This window comes from Populus trichocarpa, chromosome 18 (assembly GCF_000002775.5).
Source record: "Populus trichocarpa isolate Nisqually-1 chromosome 18, P.trichocarpa_v4.1, whole genome shotgun sequence".
NCBI classification, from domain to species: Eukaryota; Viridiplantae; Streptophyta; class Magnoliopsida; order Malpighiales; family Salicaceae; genus Populus; species Populus trichocarpa.
Genome location: NC_037302.2, coordinates 5,748,478 through 5,763,658, shown reverse-complemented (window position 1 = coordinate 5,763,658; position 15,181 = coordinate 5,748,478). Strand labels below are relative to the sequence as shown.

At 31.3% G+C, this 15,181-nt stretch overlaps 1 protein-coding gene and 1 long non-coding RNA gene across 2 annotated transcripts; one reads left to right on the top strand and one right to left on the bottom strand.

Annotated features, from left to right (window-relative positions):
* The first annotated feature begins 60 nt into the window (after nt 1-60).
* LOC112324903 (uncharacterized) lies at nt 61-804 on the top strand. Its single transcript, XR_002978887.2, has 2 exons — nt 61-276; nt 380-804. It is a non-coding gene; the product is annotated as an uncharacterized LOC112324903 (long non-coding RNA).
* A 5,237-nt stretch (nt 805-6,041) lies between these two features.
* LOC18107599 (oleosin Ara h 15.0101) lies at nt 6,042-6,918 on the bottom strand. The gene has a single exon (XM_024589656.2). The coding sequence runs from the start codon at nt 6,584-6,586 to the stop codon at nt 6,164-6,166; it is 423 nt and encodes a 140-aa protein (XP_024445424.1). The 5' UTR covers nt 6,587-6,918; the 3' UTR covers nt 6,042-6,163.
* Between the last annotated feature and the right edge of the window lie 8,263 nt (nt 6,919-15,181).

Here is a 15,181-nt window from a genome sequence, read left to right as displayed (position 1 = left end):
CCCCTCGGAAACAAATTGTGGTTTATTCGTCATTCTGCTTCCAAAACGCACCATTTAGTTTCTCTTCTCCGTCTTCTAGGATAAACAGAATGGATATTTAGTAGACGAGCAGTCGTTCGTTGAGATTGATCTGCTATGCTCTCCCATGTGCGTGCTGCTACATTGTTGGGTTCAGTAGCAGCAGGCCAGCTTTTGGCGACGGTAATGTTTTGATTGTTGGGGGAGGAAACACTTCCTCTGCAAATGGGTTCCCGCGTTTCCGAACTGAAAGGGCTGGTATGGAGTGGAGATACCGTATCCTGCTTCTGTATTTATTTCTTTTTTCATCTGTTTTTTTGTTGGTAATTCTGAATCTTAAATCCCCATTTGTTGATGATAGATACCTGCTAGCTTTTACTATACAATTGAAGAAAGATGATTCTGAAAAGATTGTTAGATACGGATTTTCAACACTGATGATATTCCTGATCACAACCAGGTTTGCGATGAACTATTCTATTATTGGGAATCCCACACTGGGCTTGGTATTGCTTTGTTTGAGAATGGCTTTCATCATTCCTAGTTTTCTTCCATCAGGCCAGAGACATTGGATAAAAGTATTTCCATCATTTTTGTAGTTTTCCTCTTTTGATGTCAGAATTGTTTGAGCAGAGACCATCTTTCCCCAGATCATATTCTGTAGCAAGTGTTGGCGTGACCTCTGGTACTGCCCATTTGAATATTTCAATTCGTTTCATAGGAGGAGTTCTGATGCATCAGCGAGCCTTCTCCTGGAAATTTTCTATGAATGTCGTGAACTTTTCACGAGGCCTTTGCGTCCCCAACTATAACAACATGCAATGTCGGTGTTTTACCAAACTAAGTAAAAGCATTAGTTAAAAAAGTACTGAGAAAACATCACATTTTCACATAACCGCTAATAAGAATCGTCGTCGTTTTATTAATGAATTATTATAACCGCTAATGTAAATAGTAATTGTGTTATGACAAAACCCCTCCATTGAATTTGCCTCACTCCCACAAATTCTAAACAACTCTAACCCTCAATTAACCTTAAATCATATTATAAAATATCAAAATTCAAATTTATAATTTAAAGTGTGATATTTTAATATAATTTTTATTCATTAATTATAATTTCAAATTAATGTATAATTTATAAATATTATTTTTATTTATTAATTATAAAGATAATTGATAGTGACAATAATGAAATATAACAATGTACCTTTTTAACATGTAAATATGTGATTTTAAATTTTACTCAACTTGTTCGCAATGTTCATATGTTCACCTGGAAACAGAGGCAGAATCAAGGGGAGGCAAGCAAGGCCTAGCCCCTGCAAAGAAAAAAAATATAATGACTGATTCTGTGGATTTGTTTTTTATTGCTTAGTAATTAAGATGTAATATTTAAATGGGTGAGCCTGTCTAATGTAAATATATTTGTTATCTTTGACTTTAAAACTATCTACATGAAAAGAAAAAATATGAAGTTATATAGATTTTACCATTTATTCTAAGCTGCAGCCCTAATATAAGGTAAAATATAGAAATAAAAATATAAATTGCAAACAGAAAGATTGAAGCAGAACGCCACCGATTATTTTTTGTTTCATTAAACAAATCAAGGTAATTGATCATCGCTAACCCCAAACTTAAAATTTATTTTTATTTTGTGTTTGGGATGTTTGTTAAGAATTTGATAAGGTTTTTTTATAATTCTATTATTTTTGCTTCTTTTTGTTTTTTTGGCTTAGATCTGCTAGTTTTACCAATTTTGTTTTTGAATTCTTGTTATAGTGATGTTTTTTTCAAATAAATTAGATATATTTTATTGGTTTGTCTTGATTATACCTGGATTTTTTTTTTATGTTTTGCTTTTAGCAGAGCCATCAAAATTACCAATTTTTTCTCACAATATATATTTTGATTTTAGGTTGAACCATGAACAAAATAAGAAGAATTGATTTTTTTTTTGAGAAAAAAAGAACAAATATTGATAACTCACAGCCTAGTGAACCAACTCCAATGTGTAATGTTGAAGTTATGGTTGAGCAACCTCAATGTGCTTCAGTTTACGAAGAACCTGCATTGATTAGTGTGCAGCCTCTTACTAGAATCGACATTGCTCATTTACTTAAAGATCCAAGCAATCGTCCTCAAATTTGAAAATACCTGGTTAATCAACAAGATGAAATTCGAAGGGCATACATTAATTTGAGGCCATATCAACCTTTGATGTCTGAATATCCGTTGACTGGTGAAAAACATCCTCGTCGATTTCAGTCTCATTGGTTCAAAAGTTATTCATGGCTTGAATATTCAGAGAAAAATATTGCATTTTGTTTCCCTTACTATTTATTTCTAAGTAAACCATCTAGAAAGTCAGGATCAGATACATTTATCGTTAAAGGATTCAATTGTTGGAAGAAAGTTAATGATGGAGAACGGTGTGAATTCTTGACTCATATGGGAAAATGTCCAAATTCAACTCATAGATTTCCTACCAGGTGCTTGGAAAATTTAAAAAATTAGTCATGTCATATTGAGAAGGTAGTTCAGAGGCAAACTACTTAAGAAATTCTAAATAATTGATTGTGTATTAAAGCTTCAATTGATATTGTTTGTTGGCTCACATTTCAAGCATGTGCTTTTAGAGGGCATGATGAACGTCCAAAATCAAAAAACTGAGGTAATTTTCTTGAAATGATGGAACTTTTAGCATCATACAATGATCAAGTAGGTGCTCTTGTTTTGGATAATGCTCCACAAAATGCTAAATACACCTCACATCAAATTCAAAAAGAAATTTTGCATGTCTTTGCTAGAAATGTGCAGTCTTCAATTCGTCATAAGATTGGTGATGCAAGATTTTGTTTAATTGTTGATGAAGCTCAAGATGAATCCAGAAGAGAGCAAATAGCCCTTGTTATTAGGTTTGTTGATAAAAGTGGATTTATACGAGAACGATTTTTGGATATAGTTCATGTCAAAGATACAACTGCTTCAACTCTTAAGGAAGAGATTTTCTTTGTTTTATCTCATCATAATCTTGATGTTCAAAATATTAGGGGTCAAAGGTATGATGGTGCTAGTAATATTCATGGAGAGTGGAATGGTTTGCAAGCTTTATTCATTAATGATTGCCCTTATACATATTATGTACATTGTTTAGCTCATCAATTACAATTGGCTCTTATTGCTACAGCTAGAGAAATATCTGATGTTCACACTTTCTTTTAGAATTTGATTTTTATTATTAACATTGTTAGTGCTTCTTGCAAGCGTAATGATGAATTACGGGCTTTTCAAGCAGCTATAATTAAACATTTAGTTGATATTGGTGAGATTGAAATGGGTAAAGGAATTAATCAAGTAGGTGGTTTGTAAGCGTAATGATGAATTATGGGCTTTTCAAGCAACTACAATTGAACATTTAGTTGATATTGGTAAGATTGAAATGGGTAAAAGAGTTAATCAAGTAGGTGGTTTGCAACGACCTGGAGATAGCAGATGGAGTACGCACTTCAAATCAATTTGAAGTTTGAGAAAAATATATGGGGCAACTTGCTTAGTTCTTGAAAACATTGCTTTAGAGGGATCTACTTATTCTCAACGCGGTGATGCAGCCTTTTCATTTAAGTTGCTAATGTCATTTGATTTTGCATTCATCTTACATTTAATGAAGAATGTTATGGGAATTACTGATATGCTTTGCCAAGCCCTACAACAAAAATCTCAAGACATTTTAAATGTTATGCATTTGGTGACTACTACAAAGACTTTAATTCAGAAGTTAGGAGATGATAGTTGGGAAACTCTTTTAGAAGAAGTGACATCATTTTGTAAGCATCAAGACATTGAAGTTCCTGATATGGATGCTTGTTTTTTTAGTGTGAGACGATCTCGCCATAAAAAAAATTAGTAACAGTTGAGCATCACTACCGGGATAATATATTTACAGCTATCATTGATCAACAATTGCAATAGCTAAATAATATATTCAATGAGCAAGCGATCGAGCTTCTTAAGTTGAGCACAACTTTAGATCCTAGAAATAACTATAAATTATTCAAAATTGAAGATATATGCTTACTTGTTGACAAGTTTTATCCTAAAGATTTTTCTAACCAAGAAAAAATTCATTTGAGACTTCAGTTGCAGCATTATGAGCTTGATGTACCTAATCATCCAAAGTTAAAGAATATGTCATCGATTGCTGATTTTTGTCAAGGATTGGTTGAAACAGAAAAATCAACAATTTATCCACTCATTAACAGGTTGATTCAGCTTATTTTGACTCTTCCTATTTCGACAACAACTACTGAACGAGCTTTTTTAGTAATGAAGATTGTTAAAACAAGACTTCGCAATCGGATGGAGGATGATTTTCTTGCAAATTATTTGATTGTCTATATAGAAAAAGAAATTGCTGAAAGATTCATAATTGATATGATAATCGATGATTTCTATTTTATGAAAGAACGACGAGCACAGTTAAAATAAATATGTAAGAATCATTCTTTATTATTTTTTACTTTATTTCAAAGTTTATCAAACATAAATAATGTTTCGCTTTATCTAATGTTTCTTATATACTTTGTATGTTTATATTTAATAGGTATAAAGACCAACAAAATTAAAGTGATGGATATATTATGAAAATGAAATTAACTTCATCGCTTTGATTCAATTTGGTATAGCTCAAAACCTTTTACCTTGTGCAAAGGTCATTATATGTTTGTATTTTTTTTATAACTCGTGTACAATAAATTTTAAAAAAATATTATATCTTGTTATATTAATTTTGCCCCCCAATAAATAATCCTAGCTCCGACCCTGCCTGCAAATTAACAATTTTAAATTATGCTTATCTAAAATAAGTATGAAAATTTATAATATATAAAATAATATTAAAATCAACATAATAATTAGCCAAAAAAATATTACAAAAGTAATTATAATAATAAGAAAACTAAAAAAATAACATAACATAATTATACACAACATAATAATACATTCGAGTCTATCTATGTCTTCTACGACAATGAGTGGTTGGGTCGACTTCATCAATAGCACGACTTCCATATGTCTATATGTGGTTTCATTCTCAAAGACAACATCATTCAGGCTCAATGTCTCTCATAACAAGTCAAATATAGTACAATGTGTCTCGAACTAAAAAGATACACAATATCGAGCAAGTCCATCATCATCATTGAGATCACGAAAATCAGCAGCAACACGTCAACCATCATGTAATAATTGTCCAACCTAATATTAAGCAAATACAAATTATTAATCCATAAATAAAATGCAATGGTTTTGACCAAACCTATAGAAAGTAACAAATACTTACAACATTTTAAATCTGTCGTGCATGTGGTTCATACTCCATCTCTTCACGTGAAGGAATCCGCGTTGGGTTTGATATAATGATTTGACGTGTTATACTCAGATATCAGCTTATATATTTCTCTTAAAAAATTATAGGATACATAAAAATAAAATATTTGCATGCATCCCACATCGATAAATACTGGAGATGGTGAATCATCCATGTGTAATTGGCATGCTTACCCGAACTATTAATGGAATGCAACTTATAATTACTCGTATTTATGTTATACGGGATGTATTGTTGAAAGTCAAATTATCGCATTACGGGAAATGTATTGTGCCAACTTGCAGTGTTTTATTGATGTTATACTTTGTATTTGGATGAGAGCCACCAAAATGCCTACAACTTGCAGTTCAATTTCATGTTTCGAAAGGTTTTTTTTTTTTTTTTTGAGAAATGACTGTTCTCTAGAACTAGTTGGTGCATTTCTTTCTTTGAACATCGCCATCCCAAAATGTCCATAGAGTACTGACGTTCCGCGTATGATGCAAAAGCATCATTCTATATATAGCAAGGTAGAAAGATGCAAAAGCATCATTCTATACTTGTTTATTTTAGGTCCAAGAGGCCATCCCATCATCCAACGCAGTTTTTCATTTTTGAACACAATTTTTCTTCCTTTTTTTTAAGAGAAAAGCAAGATCTACACAATGCAGCTTGTTTTTCAAAAGCAAAAGACATACTACATAATGAGGAAAGTGACAAGAAAAGCATAACACACTGCTTCACAAGACATAAGCAGAAGCCACGTACGCCAAATCACATTATACCATTAACCCAAGCAATTAAGAAGTTTGAGTAGCTTCTTGAGCCTTTGGTTGCACGTACTGAATTAGCCTTTTCTGCTATCTTCCGTGTAGCATAATCCAGCCTATCCGCACCAGGTGGATGCTTACCAGTCACATAATTATATGTCCACAGCAATACCATTATAGCAGCCAACCCACACCCACCGGAGAAAAAGAAGCCAGAAGATACCAAGAAAACAACCATGGCTGCTGGGACCAAAACCGGACTACACAGCACCAGAATTGGTGTAGCCACGATCAAGGCTATAACTGTTCCGGTCAGAGTCAACCCGGACAACACCAACAGTGCTGCACCTATTGTCCCTGCAGTCATAAACTTCAGTACTGCCTTGCGTGAAGTTGGTTGTGCTGATGATTGCTCGTACCTCGACATGACTTTCTTTCTTGCGTGGCACGCACTCACAAGAAATAAAGACTGGGAAAGCTAAGAGCAAGCGTTGCTTCTTCTTTTTTAACCTTCTTCTTAAATGGAACGAGCTAGCATGGTATTATAGGGAGGGAGAGACAAGGAACGTGGCGGGGAGTGAAGGTGTATCACCTCGTGAAGTGTACAAGAAGGTATGGTGTGGTGGTGTCTAGAAGATGGTGTGGAGATGGTAGGTGGTCGGTCGTATGGAGTGTATAGTAGCGTGGCGGGGCGTGGCGTGGCGCTAGTCTGGGGATTGGGCAGCTTTGCATGGATGTGAAATTCATGAATGCCTGACACGTCTCAGAGTGAGTGGCTAAGAATTGAAATTTTTGAGAAGTCCAGCCTGGCCTGTTCATAGATTAATTAACAAGCCCGTGAACTTTCTACGATCTAGTATTCTTTTTGAGTTGGGGAAATAACTATTCGTCAGCAACGTCTATGACGTGCCCATATTTGATCATAAACAAGAATAAGAATGGAAGGAATTGGAGAACTCGGTCTTTCTTTTTTTTTGGTATTTTAATTTTAATCTATTTTTTTATTTTTTGTTTTTGTTTTTGGTTATTTTATAGAAGTTTTATTTATTTTTAATTTTATTATTTAATCTCAATTCATAATATATTATTTTTTTCCCAATTTCATTCCCATTCATTTGATTTTTTTCATCATTTTTCATTAAATTGATTTTTCTTTTTAATTTCACCATCAAATAAAAAATTATTTATATTTCTGATTTCAATTTTGATCCTCATTCTTTTGATTTTTTTTTTTGCATCATTTTGTTAAATTAATTTTTCTTTTGAAATTCACCCTTCAATCAAAGATCAGATTTATTTTGCATTTCAATTTTGATCCTCATTATTTTAATTTCTAAATTTTAATCCTTTTGTATAATTGTAATTCTTTTTTCAATTTCATCCTTCAACATTTAATTGATTAAGAATTAGGTTTTATTGTTTTACTAGATAGGGTGCTTTCAATTTAATGACTCGGTCACGGGTTTGAAAAGTTAACGCGAGTTGACAATAACTTCTTTTAAAAAAAACAGGTTTTGTGATTTTCATTGTTTTCATTCTATCATGTTATCCTGGTCTTATAACTTGAGCTGTGTGTTTGACGGGATAATCCGAGTTGACTCGACCTTGATTATAGAGTTGTCATGTTATCTTGGATTGACTTAGACAAAAAACATTTACCAATTTCATCATTTTGTATTTAATGGGCTGAGAATTGAGCTACATCATTTACTCCTTTTTAAAAAAAAAATTTCCTAGGTTATTATTATCAATTTTTTTTAATTTGGTTCATGTGCTATTGTTGCCTTTTTTATCGTTTAATTAAAATAAAACCAATTTATTGACCTAATCAAGTTTATGACCCAAGTTGTAGATTTATCTTCCTCCTTTGAAACACATTTGTGGCATATGAGCATTATTTTCTATGGAGAAAATTAAGCTCATAGTGTAGGACGGGTCCATGACTAGTAAGAACACTAAAGAGAAATTTTGATATATCACTTGCTATTGATAAAAAAAAAAAAAAAAAGATGTGAAACCCATAACATGAGTGGGCCATCCATAAAATTTATGATTTTGACTCCATAAACATTTTATATTTTTCCAAATAGGTTATTCTTGAATATACTCAACCATGTGATTGAACATCTAATCAGTATCAACTCTTAGCTAAATTTGTTTTGAGATTTTTTTTAAAAATTAGAATAGTAAATTAAAAATATTGGTGAATAGCACAGCATAAAAAATAATTATGCGAAATGACATAGTTTGTACATGCCGCGATTGAGAAACGTGATATTTATAGCTTGTCGCTATTTAGAATGGAAACATTTACAAAAAAAAAAATAATGAAATGTATAGGAGAGAGGAGGGAGAAAAAAAGAAAAAGAAAAAAAAAGGATCTTAATAGCACACTAAAGCTTTGATTATAACATTATTGGTACCATAAAAGATATCTTGACAAGATGAATCTAACGACATCAAGGAACGTCACCAACAGTGACCTAAGTAAGCCACACTTGTCACCCAAAGGTGACAGGTTGATCACTTTCCTTTGGCGGCAAGTGTGGCTTACTCAGTTCACCGTTGGTGACCATCTTTGATGTCATTAGATTTGTCATGCTGAGATCTTTTTTATGATACCAATAGGGTTGTAATTGAAGTTTCGGTGTGCCTCTGAGGTCTTTTTCTTTTTTCTTTGGTTATCTCTCCTCTCTCCTGCCTATTTCATAATTTCTTTTTGTAAATGTCATTATTCTAAATAACAACAAACGATAAATGTCGTGTTTCTCAATCATAACATGTACAAATTGTATTATTTTGTCAATTCTTTTTTCATGCCATACTATTTAACCAATATTTTTTAAAAAATATGATAATAAGCAAAATAAAATAGCCTAGTTTTAAAAGCAATGATTATTTTGGAAATAAAAAAAACTTTACTCAGCCAATGAAAACTAATGCATTTATAATATTACATTGTATTTGGGTATACATATTAAAACCCCTAGATATAAAATCAAATGATCCATTCCTCCTTAAAGCTGTCTAGAGGGACCTGGCCGAAGACGTTGCCTAACTAGATCATTTTGGGTTCTCTTAAATCCATCCCTCACCTGTCCTCCTCGTAGAGGCATTATATACATGTATGTTTTTGGAATACATGGCATCATTTTGATAGTGTTAGGAGTTGTTTTCAGCAAGTGGATAAAGTAGAATTATTAAATGAAAAGAAAAAAAAAATAAAAGGCAACAGGGTTTTGCACGGTGCATATGCATTGCCTTGATTCATTATGAACTTCAATAGTCTATATTTTTTGGTTTTTAGTTATCGATTTTTTTCTCTCTTTGATTGAGTTTTTTTGTGGCCAATTGATGGTGAATTGTTTATATTCTTTTTTAATAAAGGGCAAGATTAAAAGTCAGGATCTAGAGTCAGTGAGGAAAATGTGTGGCAATTTCAGAATTCACGAGTAAAGTTTGCTTTGGTCTTCATACTTTCCAAATGATTGGTTTTCGGTCCTTTTTGTTTTTGAAATTTAGATTTTGTTCCAAAAATTTACTTTTCTTATTTTCCAATCCCTAGTCTGAGAAAGGAGAGAGGGAGTCATCAGATTCTGGTTGTAGAGAGAGAAAATCATCATTGACACTGATTTTATCTACAAAGGGTTGTTCCTGGTTTCAATGGGTTCCATTTAATGATGAGATGTCCACTAAGATGTTCTTTAACATTACTTTTCCTTAAGATGATAGATATGAGCTTGAGTTGATTTGGTGTTTCTGGACTGATTTTAGGGTTATTTAAGGTCATAAAAGGGTTTATCAAGGTCTCTGGAGTTTTTCTTTTCTAAGTGTTTTGGGTAAAAAATTAGTTAAAAATCAAATTTTTAAGCATAAAGTCCTCATGATCTAATTTTCTAGTGACCTTTTGGTCATCGAAAACTAAGCCAACAGATAACATGACGTTCGCCATATTTTTTTAAAAAATAAATATCAAACAATGCGTTGTCCATAATTTAATATAAAAAAAATATTAAGAGGCTTGGCATGTAGGCCCACACACTTGCCAAACTTTTTTCCTCTCTCTTTCTCTCTCCCTCTCTCTCCATGCATTTATACTTTGATCAATTCAAACAGATTGACAACAATAATGTTAGTCTTTATTGAATACCATTGAAATCTCTCTTCTTCTTCTTCTTCTTCTTCTTTTTTTTTTTTATGAAATCATAGCTTATTTAGCTTGAAAAAAACAATGTTAGTCTTTACTTTTCAGTCCAACACATTTGCCCTAATTTTTATTTCATTAAATAATTTTTTTAATTGATACAAAAAGAGTTCCATCCGCATGGTTGTCTCGTGATTAAACAAAGAATAGTTTCAAAGATAAAAGGTTATTAAATTCAATGGGGTGCATCACTAAGATCGCATGCTTGAAAGGTTTCATCACTTTAAAATCATTTTCAACTTCCAACTTATTTTCATGCATAAACAAAATTATCCAGAGTCATTTGACATCATTAAATCACAAATTTAAACCAATTCTAAAACAAACATTTAAATAATTTCTCTACCTCTACAACATAGCAAGATTCGGCCAAAATAGGGAAACTTATCCCCTTGAAATTCCTTCTATTTTTGTTTTGCACACTACATATATTAAGTATTAACATCCTTGTTTAGCTTTATTAACAAAACAATGAACCATTCATTTTTCATTTTCTCCTTGTGAAATTAAACATATGCAACAAATCTTAACAATTAATGTTCTTACATCATTATCACAACAATAATTTCACCTTACTAGTTACAATCTATGATAATTTTCATTAACTAATCAATTTGCCAAAAATATTCTTATGGCCAGCCTTAAATATGTTTCATTTTCCAAATCTTTTTCATTCCAATTTCTTCATGGTTCCACTCCATTCACATCCACACAACCAACAAGTTAGTCTTTTATTCATTCAACATGCTTATATAACAATGTTCTTTTCTATTCTTACACCATAATCATTTTTCCTTTCGTACAAAGAATACACAATTCATCCATAACAATATTCATAACAAGAACACATTTCACCATTACATCTTCCATAAACGATAACACCCACACAATTCCAATTTCATAAAAAAATGTATTTAATCAAGTTTCTTAAATTTTGCCGAAACTAGCTATAAACTCAAAAACCAATAAGTCATCTACCTTAGATGATATTTTCAAACCCAATGGTCAGAATATAGACCTTGGAGACTTGCACAATATATCTCAAACTCAAAATGATCCAATGGTTAAATCTCCCTAGATTGGAATAAAACCGAGCTAACTTGAAAATTGGAGAGCTACTTTTCAACATGCACAAAACCTTGCTGGAGAGTTTGTTTCCCATCTCCACCATCCAGAATGAAGAACACATCCAGATGCATCATATATCGAACAATAGATGTGATCCAACGATGTAAGAGAGAGTAATTGACCGGAACTGCCTTGTAAGGTGTTTTTTTTCATAAGGACTGGTTGGCCTGTTTACTGTTTTAAAGGCAATTTTTTCATAAACTACAATTTTATCTCTCATTTATACCTTTATGTCTTTTATTTGTTACGTAAACTATCCGATTTTCTTCTTACATGCTAGTCCTTACTAAACTCCGATTGAGCTGAGATTTTAAACCAAGGTAGGAAAACATATTAATAGACTTCATATAAAATTGTACCTCGATCTGATGGTTGGATTGAGAACTCTGCTCTTTAGCGTAAAATTGGTCAGTTCATGATTTTTCGTCAATAATCCAAATTTTCTTATTCAATCCTTATATAAATCATATTAATTATCCATTTAAACCCTCAAGGTCATTTTATTATTATGAAATATATTTATTTTAAATTTTTCACCTTTATTTATTTATTTATCAAGCTTATTATTGTTTCAAGGCAACTTGACTGATTTTTAACTGTTGCTTGCACCTTCAATCCTACCTTTTCATTGCACTATCCTTTCTTATAATTTATTATTTATTACCTCACTTATTCCTTATAAATATTTTATAATTTTTCTTATTATTTTTTCAATCGAAATGCATTACCAATTTTGTCGTCGTTGTGAAGTCTAAACTAAAATTCATTTTATGAAGGTCATCCCCTCTATTATAAATCATAATTATTGTTATTATCATTCTTTATCTATTCTTTCTTATCTAAGTTTCCATCTCATCAAGGTCTTACTAGTTTCAGTCTTATGTTTACACGAGAGTTTACAATTTCCCTTGGTAACACCTAAACAACATCTCACAAACCTCAGCAAAAGTATATCTAATCTCAAACTAATCTTTAATCATTCAAAAAAACCCAAAAAATACCCCAAATAAAAAAAAAACAAAAACTCTGAGTCTCAATCTATCTTTTCTAGCAAGAAAAAGGTTAAAAAACACCTTAATCTCCCCTCATCAAATGAAATCTATTAACACTATGATCGACTTTTTTTGTTATAGGATAAAGGCCAAGCAACCATTTTCTCTCTCCTTCATTGTTTTTCAATGACATTCTCTTTCTTCTCTCAAACTTATGGACTAAAGCTTGAACAAATTGAAGTTTTAGAACAAAAAATAAAATCCCCGAACTTTACGAACCAAAATGAAAAAAAAGTTTTTGAGGACTAATTTCTTTAAATACGCGCTTCATGTAAAGTAAAATAAAAACATCATGTTTTTTGTTTCATTGCTAATTTTATCCCCCGAAGTTCTAATTTTTTAATAATAAATTTAAATTCTATTTTGCCAAATCGAATATCAATATAACATCAAAACATTTTTTTGAGGTCGCGAGAACCCCATAGGAAGCTATTAAGAAAAATTATCTACCCTAAACTCTAGTAGCACTATTTAAGAATGAAATTGAAAAAAATATTTATGACCACATTGGAAAACCCTTTAAGGACCAAAAAGAAAAAAAAACAGAGGAAATTATTAAAATGCATAGTGTTTTCATGAGCACTATTGGTTTTTTTTTTAATGTTAAAGTTGTATATTTTTCAAGAGAAATTATTAAGTTAATTATGTTTATCCCAACATCCATAAAATGGATCGATAAATACAATATATAAAAGATAAAAATAATGCCTTTCCACCTGAGAATATATATATTTTATGTGACTTTATATGTATATAGGGTTTATTGATTTAATCTATGAATGATGTGGTAGATGAAATTTATCAAATATAATTGGAAAAACACACTGAACCTTAATCAAAGGAGATTTAAGATAATCTATGGGAAAGATATTACTCTATACATGGAAACACTAATAAAACAATAATCCTAAGACTTTTACTACTAAGCCCACCATATGGTTTGCCGAATTACCCACCAAAAAACACGAACTTTTAAGAAAAATATAGCAAGAAACGTGGACATTTAAGAAAAAAAAGAGCTTAAACAGTAGTAGATCTAAACTATCCAACACCTCTCATAATTGTATCCAAATCCTTGACTTCCATAATATCAAGATTCACAATCTTCTCAAAAATCAATTACGCAATTTTATCACCACCTTTGATCTTAAAATCAACGTCATAAAAGGTAATTACAATTGAGCCTCTGTAATAAGCATATATAACATAAACACCCACATCAATCGAGTGTTTCCGTTCCAATTTAGATATGTGTGTTGAATCAACAAAATCGAATTTTAGAAAGAAAATCAAACATTTATAAATATAAATTAAAGGCTAGTTCAAAAACTTACCTCGTGTGCTCTTTAAGATTCAAGGTATTCTAGAGAAAGAGAGTAGAGGGTGGACGGTGGACGGTGATGAATTTAATAGAGATTGCATGATTATTATGTTGTTTTTCTATGTTGGTTTGGTTTTGCAGTGGTATTTATAGTAATATTAGGTTTTGCATATTGAGTTTTGATTTTGGTAAGACTTTGTATTTATTTAAAAAGAGAAGAAATTGTGTGATCAATTGATTTAATGTAGTTGCAAGTAAGCCTTGTGAGACTCGTATTAATTTTGCCAACATAATTTACAAATAGATAATGATATTTTAATTTCAACACTTCATAACAATTGTCTCTTGAGACCCATTACATTTTAACAACAATTGAATTCTTAATTTAATTGATCAAGTTGTTTATCATTTTATATATCATAGGACAAGCTATTAAATTTCACATATTATATGAGTGTGTTTATTTTAGAAGTTGAGGTTAAGTTTTATGTATAGAGTCCATCCAAAAAGCTAAAAAAAAAAAAAAACTAGCTTTTATGGTTGAATTTTATGCACAATCTCAACCTTAACCACATAAACTAAAACAACCATAGCCTAAAACCCAAAACAACCACAACCTAAAACCTAATGACATATTTAGTACATAGTAAAAACATTTGAACTAAAAACTACAAAGGCCTCGTTATTTAGTACATAATAAAAAAAACATTCAAACTAAAAACTACAAAGGCCTCGTTTGGAAACGTCAGCCAACCCGCATTTCCAAAAAATTCAAAAAAAATGTTTTTGCTAAAAATTATTTTTTTTTTATGTTTTCAAATCGTTTTGATGTGCTGATTTCAAAAATGATTTTTTAAAAAATAAAAAAAATTATCATTTTGATACATTTCTAAGCGAAAAATATTTTGAACCACAACCACATTTTCAAATATAATAAAAGTTGAGGTGTACAAAAGACTGCTGCTCGATTATCTTGGAATTGATCCAAGCACAAAATAACAGGTTAGAAACTTTCAAACTCACCTCAGTAGTTACTAGTTACATGACCCGCGCGATGTCGCGGGTCAATTTGTTTTGCATAAAAAATATAAAAAAAATTAAGATTTAAAAGTGTTAGGTCTTTCTACAAAGCTATACCCAAGAGTCTTGAGTTTGGCTACAACGTCTGACCTAAGAGTAATATTTATAATATTAATAATAAGATTAAACTTGCATGACCCAAGTTTAAGTGGGTTTGACTGCAATACCAGACCCAATAGCATTGGATATAGGTCTGGCTGCAAGGTCGTGTCATAAAAGTGTGATAATTAAATAGAT

Excerpts from the sequence above, each read along its gene's own strand:
- LOC18107599 (XM_024589656.2), bottom strand. The coding sequence starts at position 6,586 with ATGTCGAGGTACGAGCAATCATCAGCACAACCAACTTCACGCAAGGCA.